Genomic DNA, 24057 nt, shown 5'->3' on the forward strand with positions numbered 1-24057 from the left:
GGTGAAAAGGGAGCTGTAGTGTTTTAGCCTTGTGCTATTTTGACCAAAACATGTCACAGACATTTCACGAAGACCTCAAGGAACTGTGTCAAAGTGTGGAAAAGGGCTATCATCTGTCACCTTTAATTCAAATTGCCTATTCCTCCTTGCACATACAATATTATACCAGCAGAGGGCACTCTTTCATCTTTTTGTTTTTCCCCTTATGTGGCACAGGAGCAGCTTATGACCATAAATTATGGTGGAGCAGGATAACCATTCGAATCGAATTTATTGCCAAATACGTTCTCACATACAAGGAATTTGCTTTGGTGATTGGTGCTTGAACAATTAGGATAGAAGAATTTAGCAAAGGCAAAAAGTAGCTAGTCGATATGCATAGAATAAAAAAATAGAAGAATGTGGAATGGGGCAGCAGGGTGGTGTAGTGGCAAGAAGGTCCGGGTTCGAGCCCCGTGGCCGGCGAGGGCCTTTCTGTGCGGAGTTTGCATGTTCTCCCCGTGTCCGCGTGGGTTTCCTCCGGGTGCTCCGGTTTCCCCCACAGTCCAAAGACATGCAGGTTAGGTTAACTGGTGACTCTAAATTGAGCGTAGGTGTGAATGTGAGTGTGAATGGTTGTCTGTGTCTATGTGTCAGCCCTGTGATGACCTGGCGACTTGTCCAGGGTGTACCCCGCCTTTCGCCCGTAGTCAGCTGGGATAGGCTCCAGCTTGCCTGCGACCCTGTAGAACAGGATAAAGTGGCTAGAGATAATGGATGGATGGAAGAATGTGAAATATAGAAATCTGAAACGTGGACATATTTAAGGGGTATGCGCATGAGTTGTTGGAGTCCAAGCTGTACAGTATATCCGGAATGTGCAAAAACAGGTCACGTGATGAAGATGAAGAACAGTCATGATAAGAGTGCATGAGAGGAAGAGAATATGTGTAATGGGCTAAGTCTATAACCAAGCTGTACAGTGTGAGCTGGAATGTGCAATAAACGTTCATAGAATGGAGATGTACTGTATGACATGACCTTGAAATGTGCAAAAACGCAGTACAGAGATAAAGTGCATTAATGTTGCAGAGTGGAAGTGTGAGGTTAGAGTTCTGATCTTATTGATGAGGCCAGCTGCAGTGGGGGAAAAGCTGGCCTTATGGCATGAGGTTTTGGTTCGAATGGACCGCAACCTCCTACCAGAGGAGACTGGTTCAAAAAGTTTGTGTCCGGGATGAGAGGCGTCAGCCACAATCCTTCCTGCTCTCCTCAGGGTCCTGGACTTGTACAGGTTCTGAAGAGATGGAAGGTTGCAGCCAATCTTCCTCTCAGCAGAACGAATAATAACATCGCCTCAAAAAACATGAAGTCATGACATGTGACCTATGCGAAAGGCTACAATGGAGTGTATCTGATAATAGGCAGTCAAGACTTGAAAGAAATATTTGTTTTATTTCCATCAAACTAAAGCGCCCAGGGGTTAGGTACCTTGCTCAAGGGCACTTCAGCCCAAGGCCGCCCCACGTTAACCTAACTGCATGTCTTTGCGGGAAACCGGAGCACCCGGAGGAAACCCATACAGACATGGGGAGAACATGCAAACTCCATACAGAAAGGCCCTCACCGGCCGCTGGGTTCGAACCCGGAACCTTCTTGCTGTGAGGCAACCGTGCTAACCACGACACCACAAAATATGCATGCAACATCTATAATAACAGCATGCCTTTATTGTCACTGCACAATGAAATTTAGTTCGTCATAGAAGAGCAAAGCCATTGCATACGTGTGCGCCGCCACTCTTGGGCACATCAGCCCAAGGCCATCCCATGTTAATCTATCTAACTGCATGTCTTTGGACTGTGGAGGAAACCCACACAGACCCCATCCAGAAAGGCCCCCATTGGCTGCGAGGCTCGAACCCAGAACCTTCTTGCTGTGAGGTGACAGTGCCATTAAACTTACACCACCGTTGCCACCCTGGTTCTGGGTTCCAGGGGAAAGCTGTCTGGTCGAGGTGAATTGGTCATGACTACATTATTATTATTATTTTTTAAAAGTTCGTTTACAAGTTCGGCGGCACGGTGGTGTAGTGGTTAGCGCTGTTGCCTCACAGCAAGAAGGTCCGGGTTCGAGCCCCGTGGCCGGTGAGGGCCTTTCTGTGCGGAGTTTGCATGTTCTCCCCGTGTCCGCGTGGGTTTCCTCCGGGTGCTCCGGTTTCCCCCACAGTCCAAAGACATGCAGGTTAGGTTAACTGGTGACTCTAAATTGACCGTAGGTGTGAATGTGAGTGTGAATGGTTGTCTGTGTCTGTGTGTCAGCCCTGTGATGACCTGGCGACTTGTCCAGGGTGTACCCCGCCTTTCGCCCGTAGTCAGCTGGGATAGGCTCCAGCTTGCCTGCGACCCTGTAGAACAGGATAAAGCGGCTAGAGATAATGAGATTTACAAGTTCAAAATAATGACATTCAAATTCAGATTTCAATTCAAATTCCTCAGGGCACAACACGAGTAATCTCTTTCTCCCGGCAGGTGGCGCTGTACGCCATGTTGTAACCATCTTCGACGCCTTTAATACCACAGAAGAAGTCGAATGACGACTTCCTAATGAAATATTTCTCTTCAGTCTTTGCTTTGTTGATTGGAATATTAGAGGTGTTTAATATTTAAGGTAAGGATATATTTTAAAGCAAACTTTACACACCAGATAGATAATTTGTGGCTACTGCCTCACAGAAGCGAAGCGAGGCTGTAGTCAGTATTTCCGTGTTGGAGAATGAATGTAACAATAGCGCACTGCGCATGCGCGTAAGCATTACACCCACCAGAACAGGCGAATCATGATCTCGCGATACGAACAGTTAATCTCGCGTTATGAAAGGTACACAAGAACGAGTATAAGAAAGTAAGAATGAATAACTTCTGAATAAATCAACACTTCTCCTGATAAAGTTCGATTGTCCGGTCTAATTCTTGATAAAATTATAACTTCGTAGTATTGGAAGATAATCAGATAAACGAAATTCACCTTGTGGTTCGTCAAAGCTACTGATTCGGTATCAAGTAAGTGGTGTTTATTTTAAGAAAATGTACCTTTTATTAATCACAGCTTTTGTTTGGTCCTTCTGAAAGGTTTTTTTTTGTCCGATATATTGAAAAACCGATCTCAATCTTCTGCGATTCGGTTTAATTTTTTAAATTTTACTTTTTATTTGAGCCTTTACGCTACACTTGTGAAACAAAACGTGCTCATTAGTACTAATGAATGCTTCTAAGACAATTCATGAACAAGTGCTTTCTTACTATTTTGAAAATATAGTTCACAACACTGTTTTTTGAACAAAACCCAGTAACCAAAATACTCCAAGCTCCCTGATGCTAATCACAGCTTGCTGATGCTTGCTAGAGATAAGGCGAATATCATTGATAACATGTGTATATATGCTTTATTTACTGTATAGACATGGGATCCGAAAATAATTTTATTTATAAGCAGTAGCCACGTATACTCATAGGATATCTATCTAATTTTCTATTTATTTATTTATTTATTGATTGATTGATGATAACAGCTCACCGGCAAGTAGTTTTCAGTTTAGCTAGTTAGCAAGATTGCTAACTACAGGTTGTTAGATTTAAACCCACTGAGTCAGTTATTTCTCCAATTTATTTTAGGAATGATTAAAAAAATTACAAATTAATAACAGTCACACATTTACATTTAAACCTTCCCTGGTTTATGTGGCTTAACTAGCCAGCTAGCCATATATAGCTAAATTAAGCTAAGCTAAGCTAGCAATGAACACAGACGTGTATGGGCTTGTTTTTGTTGCTAACTTGTCTTCTTTACTTTTTCTTCATTGGTTGATCTCTAGGCAGCCTGTTAAAAGACGCACTGGGTAATCGGAAGCAAAAGAGAGAAATAAAAAGTCCGGTATAGTCAAGAAGAAATGCTGTAAAAATAGCAATGAGGTTTGTTGTCAGAAATACCGTGTAGTCTCGCGATATTTCGCGTGACTGTTGAATAACAGGCAACGGATTCAGGTGAATCCGATAAAAAAAATTGTTTATCGTTTCGGCCTGGCGTCCACACGGCACCGGCGTTTTGGGTGCCCCAAAACGATATTTTTTGAGAACGGGTTCCAGAGTGGAAAAATCTGGCAACGGCGCCGTTGCGAAGTCGTCTGGATGAGTAGAACGGATTTGTTTACGATGACGTCACAACCACATGACTAGAACAAGCAGTCCACACGGCAACAGATTCAGGTGACTCCGATACAATTGCTTATCGTTTCGGCCTGGCGTCCACACGGCACCGGCGTTTTGGGTGCCCAAAACGCAATCTTCTTGAGAACGGGTTCCAGAGTGGAAAGATCTGGCAACGTTGCCGTTGCGAAGTCGTCTGGATGAGTAGAACGGATTTGTTTACGATGACGTCACAACCACATGACTGTGAGTGCTTCACGGAACATCACCAGGAAAAAGCCTTACAGAGCACTAGTGAGAGTGAAACACGAGCTTGGATATTATTATTATTATGTTCAGTGTTAGTTCACAGTAGTAATGCAAGAAGCAGAATAGTGACAGTAATAGTGAAGCAAAAACATGCAATTGTACAAACACTGCAGCTCTACAGCAAAATATTCATTTATGAAATGGTCTGATTCTTAACACCAGTAGTGCCAATGATTTTCTCATTGCGATGCGATGCGAGTTGTCAACAAATCCTATAACTTGGTTCATGAAACGCGCTTACAAAATATTTTCACTGTGAATATTTATTGTGTAATGGTGCAAAGAGAGAGAGAGAATAGCTCTTAGGGCAGAGTCAATCCCGCCAGGGAAAAAAAGGAGCGATCTCACCTCTTCAGATGTTGATTTAAGTCCGACAATACATTCCTCAAAAAGGGCGTAGAGGAGCAAATTAATCCATCAACGTGTAGCATTCAATTTATTCCGGACCATTAAAGACGCCGCCTTCCGCGTAGAATCATACGTCATCCTCGCCGCCATATTGGATAGGTCAAAGCGGAGAATAAAGATTAGCTGCCTTTAACTGTACCAACAGGTTTACCGTCCAAACGAGATCACATGGGATTACCTTTCACAGGCGAGAAACAACAAATTAATCCATCAGCGTGTAGTATTCAATTTATTCCGGACCATTAAAGACGCCGCCTTCCGCGTAGAATCATACGTCATCCTCGCCGCCATATTGGATAGGTCAAAGCGGAGAATAAAGATTAGCTGCGTTTAACTGTACCAACAGGTTTGCCGTCCAAACGAGATCACATAGGATTACCTTTCACAGGTGAGACTGGAAAAATACTTTTCATTGTATTTGGTCATTATAATGTAATTTTACGAACAGATTTTTCTGACTTTGTGGCTAATATGAAGTCTTGTGCATAATAGTTTATGTGCATGCGTCCTTACTTCTTCTATTGTTCTGGTGTCTCCGAAGGGACCGTCTTACAGCGCCCCTAGAGGTGTGGCATGTGTATTGCATCGTTTTCAGCAAGCGTTGCATTGCCATATGGACCTGATATTTTACTGATCGTTCTGTCTGCGTAGCCCCCCCACCTTCGCAGACGCTCTGCGTGCACCTCCCAAAAATTGTGACCACCGCAGAAGCCTCGCAGACAAGAGGGCTCTGATTGGTCCACTCTACATCCGCTGTACACGCACTTCCGCTTCCCTACTTTCCCGGTTTGGTTTGTTTTCACGACCGCCATTTTTAAAAACACGAGCGAAGATGGAGCAGCACGAAGAGCGGTTGATCGAGGAAGTACGTACATCTATACGACTCCAGTTCTAGTCATTATAAGTAACCGGAGGATAAACACTCCACTAACCACACCCACCAACTACTCCTAGCGACTTCACGCCCCCTTGCATTGTGGCGGTGAATAACATCGCGCACGCCTATTACTCCCCACTCAACGATAAATTTCAACTGTCTGCGAAAAGCTGTCTGCGAAAAGCTATCTGCGAAAGCCTTGTCGCAAGAGCATGCAGAGGCCTTTAGTGAGAAGGAATGGAAAGCTGGCCCCAGCTTGTTGCTGCATAATTATCAATTATTTTAGTCAGTAAATAAAATGTAGGCCTAGTATGTAACTTGTACTAACAGCATGTGTACATAAACATTACTAGGCCTAGATCTTAAATGCCATTTGATGCAACAATGCACTGCAGTGGACATAAGCTACCTAATGTGACAAATATATCCATTAATCATTGCTGAAAGTACATAGAAAAGATAATAGTTTGTATCACATTTATTTTAGTAACTATGAAATTCAAGACAATATTAACCTACCTGTCACAAAGTGATCAGAACAAATCCGGATACAGTCTAGTTGTCCTAAATTTGATCGGTTAATGGCAGCCAGCCACTGTCGTCTCCTCCGCTCGCTTTTCTCCTGTGCTGCAATTCCCGGGTTTGTCACGACTTTAGGGAGTCTGTGGAAGCTTTTGCCACCCTTTTCCCCCGGCTACTACAGCCAACAATGACACACGTGATTATAATGCATTTTGCTTCGCTGAGCAACAACAATGCACTGACACAGCGACGTTTGACTTCCAATATGGCCGCCGCCGGGTTCGCGCTGATCTCGAAGCGCTCTATTGGATAAGAATCTTTTGAAATTGTTTACACATTAACCTGACTGACCTGCCAGACAGACAATTTACACCTGCTTTGATGAACAGAAAGTACAGCCTTCCACACAAAGCAACAGTTACCTGACTATAATGGCGGCAGAGGGGAAAAGGGTCAGAAGACCCTTCAACAGACTGTTTTGTATGAACCACTGCATTGCATTCACTTTTGTGTCCAGCTTTTCTTTTAAATAAACAAGTAACTGAACCATTTCTTGAATTTTTTTTTTTATTTGGATAAGACTGCTCTTCAAAATGTTCACACACAATAAGAAAATTAAGTTATATAAAACTATGCACACTAATAAAACTAATTTGTTCACACAGAAGGCACGATTTCCTCGCGTAGTCGAAGCCATCTTCTTGTTGTTGTGTGCTTGTTCCTGTGAGTGCTTCACGCCGGGTAGAAGAAGGGGTTTATGCGCATGCGTCCTACTTCTTCTATTGTTCTGGTGTCTCCGATGGGACTGTCTTACAGCGCACGTAGAGGTGTGGCATGTGTATTGCATCGTTTTCAGCAAGCGTTGCGTTGCCATATGTACCTGATATTTTACTGATCCGTTGCCCATGTGGATGCGATTTATTATTTTTTTTACCCGCTAAAAAAAAATCTCGTTGTCGTGTGGATGTAGCCTCAGTCTCCTCTCAGGTCTGGTGACTGACAGTCTCAGACCTTCCATGTTTTCCACTGATGAAGTGCTTTGTTGTGTTTGGGGTTATTGTCTTGCCGAATGATGAAGTTTGTTCTAATTAGACTGGAAGATGGTTTTGAAGGTGATTGTTAAGGCACTAGAAGCCAGGTTGAGTCAGTTTAGGGAAGGAAAACTGCCCACACATGAGATGCTTGGCCAGGTAGCTTTCCACAGTGCTGGTAAGAAAGGCTCGAGGAAGGCAGCTCCTAAGGTACAAGTGATGGATGAAGAATGGACAGGGAGAGAATTAGAGGTTAACAGCTGATCTGCAAATGTTGTGACTTTTCCCATTTTGGCCACGACACAACAACCGGATATCATGGTTTGGAATGAAGATAGACAGTCATAATGTTAGAATTGACGCTACCATAGGAAGAGAACCTTGCAGATGCACAGGACAAGAAGAAGAAACCTTTATTTGTTACATGCACACTTCAAGCACAGTGAAATTCATCCTCCGCATTTAATCCATCTGAAGCAGTGAACACACCCAGAGCAGTGGGCAGCCACACCAGAGCGCCTGGGGAGCAGTCAGGGGTCAGGTACCTCGCTCAAGGGCACCTCAGCCCACAGCCACCCCACGTCAACCTAACTGCATGTCTTTGGGGGAAACCGGAGCAAACCCACGCAGCCACTGGGAGAACATGCAAACCCCACACAGAAAGGCTCTCGCCGGCCGCTGGGTTCGAACCCGGAACCTTCTTGCTGTGAGGTGACTGTGCTAACCACTACACCACCGGACAGGAAGGATAAACTTTATGAGCAGTTGGTACAGGCGTGTATATAGAGAGGATGGCGAGCTGAATGCCATCACATGGCTGTGGGATGCCAACGGTTATGTCAGCCGTGAGTTGACGTACCTCTTGCGCATTTGCGTTGGATTTTCACCCATGGAAGTAAAGAAAATCATTAGCAATCTTCAAGAGACAGTTGAGAAAGCCTCTTTGTTCGTCTGGCTGAAAAGGGAAGATTGAGTTTGGCTTGAGTAGCCAAACAATTTCGGTCACCCAGCACCACTAGCAAAGAGCCTCCAATCTGGAAGGGCCCCCGCCGCAACAAACAGTAGAGGAGTAGGGGTCAAAACCGGTTGCAGTTCCTCCTGATGACTCCAATTTTTGCTTGTGGGTCCGGCAATGAAGATGCTGGGTATCCACACGCAAGTGTTTAAATCTTCATTTCTCTGTAAGTTGGCAGACAGAATGTTTCTGTTGACTTCTGAGTTCATTTTGCTGCTACCATCATGACAACAGCATTTTAGATCAGGAGACGATCCGTTCTTTCTCCAAACTTTGGCCTTTCCATCACTTTGGTCGAGGTTATTCTTGGTTCCAGAGCTTTTGTGGCTCGTCTCTGTATTTCTTTGCGATTTCCAATCTGGCTTTCTGATTCTTACTGCTGATGAGTGGTTTGTATCTTGTGCCATGGCGTCTGTATTTCTGCTCTCGAAGTCTTTTTCAAACAGTAGATTGTAATTCTTTCACCCCTACCCTGCGGAGGTTATTGTCCCTGATTGTTGTGTCTGGGGTTTTCTTCACAGTTCTCACAATGTTTGTCATCAGCTGCTGCTGGTGATGTCTGGTTTGTTAGTACACCAGTGGATTCGTTGTTTTTCAGATCATTCCAATTAGTTGTGTTGGCAGTGCCTAAGCTATGCTTACTTTTCTCCCATCGACATCTCTCTGGGTTTCATGTTGGTTTATCCTTTTAAACAACAAATGTAGTCTTCACAGGTGAAACCCAGGACTCAAACTAAGAGTAGGCATTCATAGCTATTAATTGCTTCAACAGTCAATCTAAGAGGGCATACCTGGGCAACAAACACCGGTCAGTCGTGCGTGTTCCAATATTTTTTGATCACTTGCCGGGTAGGTGGGTTCAAACAAAATGTGCTGCGTTGCAAGTTGATGAACACGTCTGGATGTAAATATCAGGAAATGTAATCAGAAGTTCTGCTCTATCATCTCACGGTCGTCTTTTGATCCCAAACCCACATGTCTTCAGTGTATCGCTACAAAATATTTGGCAAGAGTAGAGTAAACTGCTCCCATAACAGAACCTGATACAAGCGTACGTAGACACAGAGCAAGAACATGACAATTGTGGGCGGATGCAGCCATCTCGTGGCACGCCCAAAAGTAAACATGAGTGTTTTATATAAATGTTCTGGAGTTGACCATAAGTCTCTTCTAGGAATCCCTCATGATGGCACTAAAATCAGGCGAGGAACGCCTCAAGGAGATGGAGGCAGAGATGGCGCTGTGAGTATCATTTATGTACCTTTTCTCCATTATCATTTCACTATCTTCTGATATATTTAGGATTATGAGTGTTTATTCAGACTGGTGTTGATGTTCTAATATGTAAACCTGTGTGCCTGACATAACGCCCCAATATTTGCACTCAGTCTTCATGCACTAATGGTTTACTGGACAGGTTCGAGCAGGAGGTTTTGGGAGGACCAGTGGCTGTGACTGCAGGAGGCCCTCCAGTAGTAGAGGCTGTTCCAGTGGCTCTGGCTGTGCCAGCTGTACAAGCTTTGCCGGTGGTCCGGCCCATCATTGGCACCAACACCTACCAACAGGTATGTACATAAACCAGACACACAATGTCTTGAAGCCGGTTGTGAATGATGGTATCTCCAGTTCTTTCCAACAGTTTGAACGTTATTAATATATATTATTAGAAATGCTTTGGAAAATAACAGCTTGGCTAAAACCTATGACCTGTTTTGTTTGCTTGTTTTATATAGTTAGTTTTAGGGCTGTGCGATATATCAAATATACTCGATATATTGTGAAAATTCTGTGTGCAATACATAAAATTATTATATCGTAACTATCGAGTATTTTATGGTCATCTTCCGGCTTGCGTTTGTTTCGTGTTTGTTTAAAACCTTTCCCGGTGGTTTTCTCCCTGTCCCTCAGGCAGTAACGCGAGAGGCTGCCTAAGGGTAAAGAAAACAATAACGTCATGCACTCGCCACCAATCCCAGGCGACATCTCGGTGCTGAAAGGAACTTCCGGGAAGATTTTCTGGTTTCGGTTGTATTGCCAGATTGGGCGGTTTTAAGTGCATTTTGGCGGGTTTTGAACATATTTTGAGCTGGAAAACGTTAGCAGTATCTGGCAACACTGCCGGCGGGAAGATTTCCTGGTTCCGGTTTATAGCGCTGACTCAGTTCGTGCAATCTCTGGTGTTGCATAGGCTACTTTGTAAGCTCTGGCAATTTCAGCGACAAATTACTTCCTAAAAGAACTAGTAAGGGGTCAGTCAACTGGCATTTTTTGGATATCGCGAGGAGGACGTGGAACAGCAAATGCCAGTTTGTAAAGTGTGCAAAAAAACCTGTCATCATGAAAGGCAGCAGCACGACAAATATGTTCCATCACCTGAAACTCACCCGGTACAGTATGAAGAGTCTCTTAAACTCCGAACTACTTGCCCACGAGCTAAACAAATGACCATAGCAGCCTCGTTCTCCAAAGCCACCCCATATGAGAAAACGAGTCAGAGATGGAGAGCTATAACGGATGCTAGGGGAAGTCATGGCCTAATGGTTAGAGAAACAGCTTTGGGACCAAAAGGTTGCTGGTTCAATTCCCCAGACTAGCAGGATTGACTTAAGTGCCCTTGAGCAAGGCACCTAACCCCCAACCGCTCCGGCAAGAGTGGTGGCGTACCTTGTCTGATTAGCCAAAGAAAAACTGATGTGATCATCAGTTTGGGCATTGAACCCGACCAACTGAACTGAATAACGGATGCAATCACTAACTTCATTGCCGAAGACATGATCCCAGTTAATATAGTGGAAAAACCAGGCTTCCAAAAATTACTAAACACACTCGATCCCAAATATGAGTCGCCTGGTCGCAGACATTTTACAGAGAAGGCAATAGCGGAATTATACACATCTGAGAGGCAGAGCCAGAAAACATTCAGTTCAAAAGTGTGCAAAGAGAAAAATGATGTTTTGCAGATCTCTCTCTTCTCTCCCTCAACCTCTCTCTCTATTGTGAATGTTCCAGTGGTTCTCAGTAGTCAGGTTAATAGCTTGGAGATCTATTTTTTAAAATAATTTAATGAAAGAGCACTTTTCTTATTTAGGCTAAATGTCTCTCAGTGTTGAGCTTGCACTTTATTGGTTTGAGCTCTGAGCAGCTCTGTATTGTGTTGCCCCTTTGTTGCAATTTTCAAGATTGTTTTTGCAGTTTGTGCCACGTCTTTGTTGAATAAAAATAGTCTTATTTCAACTCAATTGTGATTAATCACTAACAACATGAAAATTTAAAATGTGTTGTTGAAAACCACCTGTAAAGTTAACCAAGAATGTTATTTAATCTGCAGGGATTGTAAAGAGTAAAAGTTAGATTTCATGGGGTCCTTTAGAGGAGATTTAAATATATCGAGATATATATCGTATATCGTGAAATGGAGAAAATGTATCGGGATATTCATTTTTTCCCATATCGCACAGCCCTATTTAGTTTTATAAGTCAGATGTATGAGGCCATTACATTACATTACTTTACAGGCATTTAGCAGACGCTCTTATCCGGAGCGATGTACAACATGCCCAGAGCAGACTAGCGAGCAGTTTGGGGTTAGGTGCCTTGCTCAAGGGCACTTCAGCCATTCCTGCTGGTCCAGGGAATCAAACCGGCGACCTTATAAATAGTAATTAGTTCAATTTATATAGCACCTTTCTCACGCCCAAGGTCGCTTTACAGCTGGGGAAAGGGAAAAATAAAAGTTCACCAAAAGAGGGTCAGGATGTAATTCCAATGGCGTAGCGACCCACAGTCCCATCAAAAGGCACACGAAGATAAAGCCCGCACAGCTGCTGTGACGTTGCCCAGCGGCGTCACACAACTGGAACACCACACCATGGATCCGCAAAGCGAGCACAGAAGCACCGCTGCACAGAGCACTGGACAACCCTGATATGAAAAGAGCAACACGCTCACTGTAGTCCATAGCATGAAACTGACGCCCAAAACTGGGCCCGGAGCTACGCTACAATCAGCCGACAAAACGTTAAAAAAAAAAAATCATCAAACTATACAAATGCATGGATTAAAGTTTTCCGTCGTGTGACGGATTTCCGTCAACTGAACTCTCCTAAGGCCAAATGTGAGGTCGGTGCTGATCTGAGGACAATTAAAATGACGGGTGGTTGGGTAGAGATTGGGTTATAACATTGATGTGTTGCAACACCATCAACTATCTGCAGGGTTTATTTAACTTTTTTGTTTTTGAGCCATGCTTTGTGTCGTTCATTTCCTATGTTTGATCATGTTTAAACGTTCGCTGTCTACGGTGCGGCATTAAAAAAACATGCGCTGTCAAAATTGGCAAAATACATTCCCATGTGCTTGGCGTGCTTGTGTCTGACCATTTCTGTTTTGTATTAAAGCGAGTCTCCCGCCTGTTGAAACTTCGTGTATTTTCTTTTGTATGAAAATTATCATAAATGATCAAATGTGAGCGTAAATAAACGACTAGAAATAAAAAATAAATTTTCGAATAAAGGGATTACTTTTTGCCCGCGTAGTACTATAGCGCCGAATCACTCATTTCCGACCGAGTAAAGATCCAGGTCGCTATCTGCCGATAAACAAACACATGTGCGTGTAGCCATATTGTTTTCAACATCGATAGCGACAAGCAGAAGAATCAATCTGAAACTGACTAGGCTACGACTTTGATTATGTAATTCTTAGTCAGAATTTACACACAGTTTATTTTTGATGAATAAAGATAGACAGATGATATATTGTGGATACAGAGATTGTTATATCATGTAGACAAAAAGAACGACACTCATGTTCGAGAGCATATAAACAAAACTTCAACTTCAAAATGTACCTGTTCAGTAGAAATGCTGCCAAATCCGCGTGGGTTTTCATCCCCATCTCCTCCTTTCGCCGTATCCACTCTTCCGAAACCGGTCCAATGTCTATACGATATCTTGCCGCTTTATATGCCACTCTTGCCTTTTTCCTCGCGCTATCTGTTTCGAACTTTTCTGGCCTCCCTATTTTCTTTCGTTCCGCCATTTTCGCTCCAGCTAAATATATATCGAGGTCAGATCGATCATGTGACCTCGGGTTGTGACCTCATTTTTTCATGATCGTTCGTAGGCCTATCACTGCGCCTTTTTGGGGGGGGTCCAAAAACTATTTCATTTTCTTTATTTTGGAATATATGTACACCATTTGAAGGTATTTATTCGTTTAATGGCGTCAATATACGAGTCTTTTTCAACACAAAGTTTCAACGGGAGGGAGACACGCTTTAAATTAAATCTTGCCAAAATGACTTAGTTCAAACCTGGACATATAGAAATAGAGCATGTTAAAAAAAAAAAGAAAAATAAACCCCAGAAAGCCTGCTCCTCTGCTTCAGCCAGACTTGAAGACCCGACGGTGCAATGCTTGCAGACTGTCAGAAGTAATTAGACCTAAATTTATAGCTAACAAATCAGCAGACGCCCCAACAATTATTATTTTCGTTAGGCCAGTGTGTAAGGTATGTTAGAACCGTGCCTTATAGCCTACGTTATATCACAATTTAAAGGACGTTTGAGGAGTTGGAGGCTGCGAGCGCAATGATGCTCCGACATGCGCTAAACTTTATTCCCTGAAAATCATACACCAGCGTTCAATGCCCCAAACAGTCAAAATGTCTAGAAGACTACGGTTAAATAATAATCATAGCCTACTAAGTTAAATTACGTCAAAACATCTGTTTCTGGCCGATGAAATGACGGAGGAAAATGAGAACGAACGCAGCCAACTTCACGCGATCTTTTAGGTAACTTAACACTCGTGTTGGCCACAATATTTCTCTTAATAAAATCTTGAATTGTTTTTGAAGTCGTATTCAACACAAAGTAAGGTCAAGTTATAATTTTAATTTAAGCGAAGATCCAAACTTTTTTTTCTATATTGACGTCGAACACAGAGGAGCACGTCATTCTGCTTTCGGTTTCGGCAGCATGGATGCGCTTTACATGAAAAGGCACTGATGTGTCTGCCATCGATAAAGGTGTAAAACAAGTGGAGGTGGGCTTGGCTGTACGAAATAGGTGAAAACGGAAAGCCATTTAGGTGGGGTTTACATTAGACCGTATCAGCGGATCATCAGATTAAGGTTTTGAAAAACGATTAGCGTGCACACAGCAACGCCAATACACGATTCGCGTGCACACAGCAACACCAATACACGGATACGCTAATCACATGACTAATTCGGCACGTAAGTTGAAATGTGTCAGTGCGGCTCATCGCTTCCTCCTCGGCGGCTGCGCTCCAAATCACTCCGCCCTGAACAGCGAGTGCCCTCTGGAGGGTGCGCACTCCGGCCCTGCGCAGCTCACAGAGCGCGCGAGTGTAGTGCACGAGCAGTGATTCGGGACTGAGCCGCTGTGCGCAAGTCACTTACCACTTGCAAGTGGAAGGATGGCAAGCCTAAAGACCATCATAACTACACAATGGACAGTATTTGCATCAGTATTTGCAGTATTTTCATACTTTTATACTCTTTAATGAAAGGTGATACAAGGCGGAAGTCCGCGCCGTTTTTCAGCAGTCGTGTCACATGACCAACGCCAGCGAATCAGGAAGGTGGATGTCACAGTGACGTCCAATGACGACGCCAGCTAGAGCTCAGCACAGCGTATCCGCGTATTCTCAATGTTTACACAGCACCGGAGCAGACACGATCTAGATTGAATACGTGGACCCTGGCGGATTCCCGTTTCCCGGCGTTTCCAGGCGTTTTAATGTAAACGGACAGTGCATCCGCGAAGAAAATGAGACAGATACGGTCTAATGTAAACTTGGCCATAGTTCATGGTGCAAAAAACTAAACATTCCAGGCGCTTGCATTTGTGTGGTTTGCCACAAAAAAATAATATACGGAAGCAATGGAAAGAGAGTGCAATAAATTGAATATATTAATCCATTAATTAATTGATAATAAAGTTATCAGTTCTAAGTTGACCATTCTCAGAATTTCATCGAAATCCACCCATAACACACACACACACACACACACACACACACCCGTAAATTTTCAGTCAAAAAAAATTTTTTTTTTGCTTTAATCCATGCAAATGCAAAAAGGGAAAAAAATAAAAAGCTCCGGTGAGAAGCAGCAGCCAAAATGCATACCATGTACTCTCAACCGGAAACGGAAATAACGTCAGTGAGCTTGGGCCCAGAGAGGATGATCACATAATCAAAACTGCTTCTCTAACCATTGGGCCATGGCTTCCCATTTATTCCCTCATACAAGGGAATAAATTCAGCAAATGCTGCTGATAAAGCGTTTCACGATACTGTTGTCTGACTCGCTATCCGTTTTGAGTCAGTTGACACGTCAGACGTGTATATGACTAGCAGTCTTCAGCAGAGCTCTCCATTCAGCACGGTCTTGAGTTGCCTCCTCTGCGATATTCCATAGCTTCAAGTCAGCACGGACAGATTCCGTTCAGCTTTTTCGAGGTCGGCCACGGTTGTTCGCTCCTTCAACTTCCAGGCTAGTACATCTGTTGATCCAAGAATTACTGCGCTGGACGTGTCCAAACCAGCGGAGACGACTGCATCTGAGGACAGTGTCAAGGCGACGGAGGTTCAGCATGCGCAGAAGAGAAGACGTGCTAATTCGTGTTCCTCTTTTGACATTGCACATCCATAAAAGCATGGCTCTTTCATTACGCTCAAGCCGTTTTTGGTCATCTCTTCGGAGTGCACAACGTTCAGAACCGTTTAACATGGTGCCACGCACACAACTGCTGTATAGTTGACCACAGGTATGAAGTGAGACAGCTTTGCAGGTTAACAATGGCAGCAGCTCTCTAAACTTTCCTAAAGCAGAACAAGTTCTGAATATCATTGCCAGTTCACAACCACCTCCTGGGTAGATATCATCACCAAGGTATACGAAGCTATCGACGACCTCTAGTTTGTTACCTGCCAACATTACCTCACTGCATGGTCTTGCATCAATCAGCCGAGCTCCTCCGAGACAACACCGACACTTGTAATCTGGGTTTTCCACTAACCTCCCCTGCACACCAGAACATCTCTAAGCCGTTCATCGACTATGATGCTTTAGGGTGGAGTTGCTCTTAAAAGCTAATCTGCTCCGAAATTCTGTTTTACTTTGTGACTACTTCTTATTAAATCTTCGGGCCATTTTAAAAGCTCAGAAAACACAGGTTCCTCCATTTATAGACCCTTTTCACTCACGTGACCTTCGTAAACGCGACCGCCATTTTGGACATGAAGAAATAACGGTTTATGGCACAGACCCTTTCGGTTCTCGCTCATCTAGCTGCTACAATGACTGCTTAGACTGCAACAATAATACCTAACGCACATTTAAGTATCCGTCGTAAAGACGTGAAACTCGTCGAGTGACGAGTGTGTTCATTGATAAGCTAACACAATCTAAAAGTAGACATACCATCACACTGCCCTGGCGCTGTGTACAGTTTCCCTTCTATGGTTTGTGCACTCACTATTTGCCATTACTTTCTCCAACCCAGTGTTCGAACTATGCCGATATTTTCGGGGGGGGGTCCCTTTTTTCCCCTTGGGGGGGGGGGGGGGGGGGGGTGCTTGCGCTTGTTTCAGAGCGTGGATCTCCAAACACATGAGAAGCCTATCTTATGCACATATCACGCAGACTCCACACACGCATCGCGTCTGAAGTCATAACTCATCAGGGGAAATCGTGTCCGCATTGGCATGTTCAAAAAACAACCTCGCGTCAACAATGATGCCACACGCAAAAAAACAGTCAGGCTACTCAACACATCTGATCCACAGCAGCACCAAAGCATCACTGGAAATCATGTCAACAACCAATCTTCCATTTCAACACGCATCAACAAACAAATGGCACCACAAACATGAACGAATCGGTCAGGCTACCGATTCCAAACCCACAGCAGACGAATAATTAAATACATCTTACCTTAAAGCAGAATCGACCACAAAGGAAGTGTGTTGGCACTGTTGGCACACTTCCTTTCTACTAGTTTGTGTCCCCAACCTGGCAGCAGCAGTCGTTGTCACATCGGTTTATTTTATCTTTGATGTAAACACAACACTTCGGATATGCAAATGCTTCCCGTTACACACGATTGCTACGTCAATAAACATCATTTTGCCAATATTTTAGAGACCATCCATCTTCTCCGTCGGTCAGCGTCTGTCGGGATCCGATAAAATGATAAATCTTGCCTTGTGTGTTGATGGTTACTAGTCTGGTTAACACCAGACCATATCACAAGTGAAATATGGTCTGGAATCCGCCTATTGAATTTCTCGTAGGGGAGGTGTGGTTTACGATTGTCAACGGCCGTTTATTGGACGTTGCGAATGTCTATCATTTGGCGTATACGTAGCCCATGGCCAATCATAGCAGTTGTACCCGGTGACGTAGTTAGAGCGACGAAGAGGCGAAGAAGAGAAGGAAAGAGAAGGCAAAACAAAAATAACGCCAAACGCTGTTCTCTTTTTTTAAAACAAACTTTCGCTCTAAACTATTCAGAACAGTGTCTAAAGCTTGATCGAAAGTTTGGTTCGTATCGCTCGCCGCCATGTTAAATGTGATCCGTAAACAGTCCCAAATAAACTACAAGCTTCCGTTTGTCGAGTAGTACGCGTCACCATCTTTCCACCCCTCCCCACTCTCTGATTGGCTCCTTAACTCAGGCGAGCCTTTAGACCATAGTTTCCATGCTGTCTTTTCAGATCGGAACGATTGTGCAAAGCAGCATGGGATTTCCCAGGCTAGATGGTTACTACATCCAGGTGCACAACAATATAATGGCATGATGGAAGTCTTGCTGAAAGTAAAAACTTTCTTTGATGGCTATATTCCTTTCGATGCTTCGCCGTCGTTCCTCGTTGTTGGCTGTGGTAGACTACTGGTAGTTCATGTCCAAAATGGCGGCCGTGTTTGTCGTGACGTCACGTGAAAAGGGTCTATACTCCTACAATTTTGAACATGCTTCGTGAAAACAGAGACACTCAGTTTTGGTTGAAGTTTTCAGCTCTGGCAAATTCTCAAATTGAAAAATCAGAAATATCTACATGTTTGTTGAGCATCAGTTACTTTGTGTGTAACTATTCAATGAATACGAAAAGGTGATGCGCAGAAAATAATCTTTCACTTCCTTCGACAGGTTCAGCAGAGCTTGGAGGCTCGAGCTGCAACGTTAGTCGGACCGCCGCCTCCTGCATTCGTTGGTCCAGGTAAGCCGTGTATCAATGGTTGCATTGCTTTAAGTTGTGTTGCAGCATCAGTAGAGAAGTCATGTCATTTGTGGCAAATTCTTCTTTTCTTAGCCGTACCTGCAGTGAGGCCTCCGCCAATGATGCGGCCGGCGTTTGTTCCACACATCCTACAAAGGCCAGGTAACTGGCCAACCATCTATCATATATCGTATCATTTTAATCTTGTTTGGAACATTTTTGTGGCTACTGCCTCATCGAAGCGAAGCGAGGCTGTAGCCACGATGTCATCGTCATGTAAGACTGTAAGAATGAGTGTAGCAATGGCGCACTACGCGTACACACGAGTATTATAATTACCAGAACGGTGAATCATGATCTCGCGATACGAACAGTTGATCTTGCGTTATCAAGGGTACACAAGAATGAGTGTAACAATAGTGAAACTTCGTAACCAATCAGCACTTATCCTGATCGAGTTCGATTACCCATTCGAGTTCTTGATAAACTTCGGAACCAGAAATGAAATAAGAGAAACCTCGTTATAACTTTGTAGTATCGGAAGATAATCGGCAGATTTAAAAGATAAACGAAATTCACCTCGTGGTTCACCAAGGCTACTGATTCAATGTCAAGTAAGTGTTGTTTATTTTAAGAAAATTTACTTTTTTGATTATCACAGCTTTTGTTTGGTCCTTCCGAAAGGTCAAATGAAAGCTTTTGTAAGTCATTTTCAACTTTTTGGTGGAAATATTGAAAAGCTGATATCAAACTTTTGCTATTCACTTTTAATTTTTTAATTTTTAAATTTTTTTTTTTAAGAGTCTTTACACTCCACTTGTGAAACAAAATGTGCTCATTAGTACTAAATAATGAGCGGCACGGTGGTGTAGTGGTTAGCGCTGTCGCCTCACAGTAAGAAGGTCCTGGGTTCGAGCCCTGTGGCCGGCGAGGGCCTTTCTGTGTGGAGTTTCCATGTTCTCCCCGTGTCCGCGTGGGTTTCCTCCGGGTGCTCCGGTTTCCCCCACAGTCCAAAGACATGCAGGTTAGGTTAACTGGTGACTCTAAATTGAGCGTAGGTGTGAATGTGAGTGTGAATGGTTGTCTGTGTCTATGTGTCAGCCCTGTGATGACCTGGCGACTTGTCCAGGGTGTACCCCGCCTTTCGCCCGTAGTCAGCTGGGATAGGCTCCAGCTCGCCTGCGACCCTGTAGAACAGGATAAAGCGGCTACAGATAATGAGATGAGATGAATACTAAATAATGCTTCAGAGAGAATTCATGAATAAGCGCTTCCTTACTATTTTGAAAATATAGTTCCAGTCCTTGGAAAAAATCTCAATGAATGAATGAATACTTTAGGGTATATTAAGCTGTGGAGAGTTTTGAATGAGTATAATAATAATGCTGGAGCTTTGTTTCTGTTATGAAAGGAACACAGTCCTGTGCAAAACATCACCGTGGAACCAGAGTGTAGAAATGAACCTACAATTCGAGAGAGTTCTACACACACACACACACACACACACACACACACTGAACTTTACAACAGCTGCACGCATGTGAAATGGAAATAAATCAACTAAGGCAGGAAAAACTATTTTGGATAAAATTGTCCATTACACACTGATCAGCCTGTGTGACTCTGCTGTGCCCTTGAATAGAGAATAAATGAAGAGGGAACTGAACATTAACCATTGATTGAAATAATAATAATAATTATTATTATTATCTCATTATCTGTAGCCGCTTTATCCTGTTCTACAGGGTCGCAGGCAAGCTGGAGCCTATCCCAGCTGACTACGGGCGAAAGGCGGGGTACACCCTGGACAAGTCGCCAGGTCATCACAGGGCTGACACATAGACACAGACAACCATTCACACACACATTCACACCTACGGTCAATTTAGAGCCGCCAGTTAACCTAACCTGCATGTCTTTGGACTGTGGGGGAAACCGGAGCACCCGGAGGAAACCCACGTGGACACGGGGAGAACATGCAAACTCCACACAGAAAGGCCCTCGCCGGCCACGGGGCTCGAACCCGGACCGTCTTGCTGTGAGGCGACAGCAGTAACCACTACACCACCGTGCCGCCCTTATTATTATTATTATTATTATTACAAGAATGATTATAGTTGCAACTGGAATGTGCTGAATCTGTTATTTAATTATTGTATTATCTACTATTAGATAAAATTAAAATAAAATCTTACAATATTGTTTGAAAGTCGAGAGCAAGGTGTTTTATTTTACAAATAATAGCACTTCGGATATTGTTTTAACAAAAATAAGTGTCACTGGAAAAAATGACAGAGTGCAGATAGCTGTGTAACTAGATGTCCTTGGGGTTGATGAGATATGGAGGGGAGGGAATACCATCCAGCCCACAGTTCAGGTCCCAGTCCTTTGAGAGTAAATGCTTTGGCTTTTGCAGCATTCTGTTCCCTGAAGCTGATGTCGGGGGGGGAGTTGTTACACACCAGGTTTTCTTGCTTCTGTAGTTTTTTTTTTTTTTTTTTTAAACTGTTGTTCTATGTCGGGACTTTTCAGGAAAAATAACGTCTATTCCGACATGTAGCTAATGCTAACGCTAGGCCACAAATCTGCACCGTCACTCCAGTCATTTCGAGGAATTTTGCACATATCAGAACCGCTAATAAACTAATTTCCACGTATATCTTTCCTTCGCTTCTTTCTGACTAAGATTGTCCAAGTAATCCTGTAGTAGAGCTTTTTTAGCTGTAGTTTTCTTCACGCAACAGCAACAGACGACGGACATCTCCGCTTGGCTTCAGTATGTGAACAGCCAATCAGTGGGTCCCATTTGTGTTTACAATTTTTATGTCACGATTTATAACCAATGGGAGACACCTTTTGTCGGTTGTCCACCAACCACAGGCTCCCGTGCCACGATGGCGGTGTGCTGATAAATATTTAGAAAATAAAAATATCATTACAAAATGTATGAAACTATCAAAAGCAATAAATTGTTATAACACTGGTTAGAGGGAAGGAACATTTATTCAGTGATATCATTTATTATTAACTCCAATTGTGATATATAAAAGTTCCAAGTTTGACACCGGCCTGCTTCAACCGCGCTGCTGGCACACGATGTCCTTGACCCTCGTCGCCCTTAGCCAGTTGGTGTAATTACATCATTACGTGGACCCTTCTGAGCCGAGCTTTTCCAGTACGCTCGAACACACGCATAGTTTGACAAATTATAACCAAAAACAAAGAAATTTGAATGATTTCCTCAAAATATTTTTGTACTTTTATATATTGTATTGATGAATAAAACTTTTTTTTTTTAATGCATTTCCCGTGAAACGAGACGAGCTACTTTAGACTGGTTCCCTGCTCTCTTAGCACAGCGTAAGCATACAGTCAATGTCTCTAACGCTTGGTAGGATTAATTTTATACGGGAACCAGTCCAGGAAAACAAGATTTTCGATAGACACAGGTGAACTTTGTTTTGACGAGGAGTCAGATGTCACGATGCGTGATTCACTTTGCATAATAATAATTGAAATATGCTACTGCTGGACTGACAGTTCAGACCTTTATCACTGCACGGTTGCCTGTGTTGCTTAGGTTGCCAGCATTGCTTAGGTTGCCAGCACTAACTTTTGTCATCCGATCGGAGGATTACCATTAAAGTTTTACTCATCCTTGCACATATTTTAGTTGTCTCGGACAATCGGACATGCGGTTTTTTGAACATAGAGTTCACAGCACTGTATTTTGAACAAAACACAGTAACCAAAATACTACAAGCCCTGATGTTGCTCACAGCTTGGTGATGCTTGCAAGAGATGAGGCGAACATAATTGATAGTGTGTGTGTGTGTGTGCTATATTTACTGTATGGACATGGTATCAGAAAACAATTTTATTTATAAGTAGTAGCCACATGTACCCATAGGGTACCTATTTTTTGTAATGTCTTTCTCTTTCTGTAATGCGTCTCTCAGGGGGACCGAGAGTGCCAATGATGCGTGGCCCTCCACCACAAGGTATGATGGCACCTCCGCTGCCCCGCCCTCCTCCTCCACCACCAATGATGATGGCACCCCCAATGGCCGGACCCCCTCAGCACCCTATGGGTCCCATTGGACCACCTATGGGGCCCATGAACCCGGTTACACCTGTAAGGGCTTTCGTTTACACTCCACAAAACACTGGCACTTTTTGATTACTTGAAAAAAAAAAAAAACAACTGGAACTCATTTTGGTCAGTTCCTAATAGTATCATGGAACAGTGCGAAGCTGCAGGATGTCATTGCACGCCAAAATGATGTGGTACTTCTTCATGGATTAAAGTTTTCCGTCGTGTGACGGATTTCCGTCAACTGAACTCTCCCAAGGCCAAATGTGAAGTTGGTGCTGATCCGAGGAGAATTAAAATGACGGGTGGTTGGGTAGAGATTGGGTTATAACACTGATGTGTCGCAACACCATCAACTATCTGCAGGGTTTATTTAACTTTTTTGTTTTTGAGCCATGTTTTGTGTCGTTCATTTCCTATGTTTGATAATGTTTAAACCAGGGCTTTGAACCAGAATTTTTTTCCTATTGGTTCGTTCCGAACAGAAATGGAATTTTAACGTTTCCGGTTTTGGGTTCCACCATTAAATAGACGTTCCCAAACCGGTTAGAACAAAAAAATTTTCATTCCCGGAACGGTTAATTACGTTCCCTGTCAGCTAATGGCTATAAAGTTATGTCTCTGTCTCATCCAGCTTAAGCCAAATGTAGGCTAATTCTATTACAACCTTCATTAAATAAGACAAGAAATAATTCAAAACAATTATTATTTCAAATGTTGGCTATTTGGATTCTCAGTATGTCTTCCCATCTATACAAACAGAAAAAGTGCCAAAAATGAAAGATAATTCGTTTAGTGTGTTACCAAAGGCTAGTCAGGCCCTATAGAGGGCTACCGCATGACGTCACCGCGCCATATTGGAAGACCAAGTACACATCTATGCAAGTACATACATACATAAAACAAACTACACCTGAAATGTAGCCAGTGCCGGTTCTGCCCTAATCTGGACCCGGGTGCAGCATCACGCAAAACCCCCCCCCAAAAAAAAAACCCACCAGTCTAAATCAGGACAACCATCACATAACTATAACTATAAACATTTTATATCAACTATTTTAACTAAATGGGCTATAATAAATAAGCCTGCAGGCAGCCACGGCGGGCTGCCTCAGAAAAGTAACCATTTGTCCTACCTTAAAACTCGTTTTGCATTTTCTGCCTCCTTTTTTGTATTTTCGACCCTCCGTTTATTTTCTTTCCTTTTCTGAAAACCCGATTTGTGTCCAGACATTTTGTTCTGCTACCAACAAACTAACTCGTCAGGTTTCGTCTCTCGAGCCCACGATGATTCCTGTGGGAAGGGCAACAACTGATACATTTTTACAAACAGCCAATAGGGAGGTTGCATCGTTCAGGCTCTT

The 24057-nt window shown here is 43.2% G+C and overlaps 1 protein-coding gene across 3 annotated transcripts in view; it reads left to right on the top strand.

Annotated features, from left to right (window-relative positions):
- The first annotated feature begins 2552 nt into the window (after positions 1–2552).
- rbm42 (RNA binding motif protein 42) overlaps positions 2553–24057 on the top strand; it is a 41699-nt gene continuing 20194 nt past the window's right edge. For 2 of the 3 annotated variants that reach the window (XM_060900204.1, XM_060900206.1), the window contains exons 1-6: positions 2811–3041; positions 9521–9588; positions 9764–9911; positions 18531–18600; positions 18694–18762; positions 22560–22735. In XM_060900204.1, the coding sequence (XP_060756187.1) occupies positions 9530–9588; positions 9764–9911; positions 18531–18600; positions 18694–18762; positions 22560–22735 (522 nt within the window). In that variant the 5' untranslated portion in view covers positions 2811–3041; positions 9521–9529. Of the gene's footprint in view, positions 2650–2810; positions 3042–9520; positions 9589–9763; positions 9912–18530; positions 18601–18693; positions 18763–22559; positions 22736–24057 lie in introns of those variants that run through there. The other variant, XM_060900205.1, reaches the window with a different exon arrangement.

This window comes from Neoarius graeffei, chromosome 19, assembly GCF_027579695.1.
Source record: "Neoarius graeffei isolate fNeoGra1 chromosome 19, fNeoGra1.pri, whole genome shotgun sequence".
NCBI lineage: Eukaryota > Metazoa > Chordata > Actinopteri > Siluriformes > Ariidae > Neoarius > Neoarius graeffei.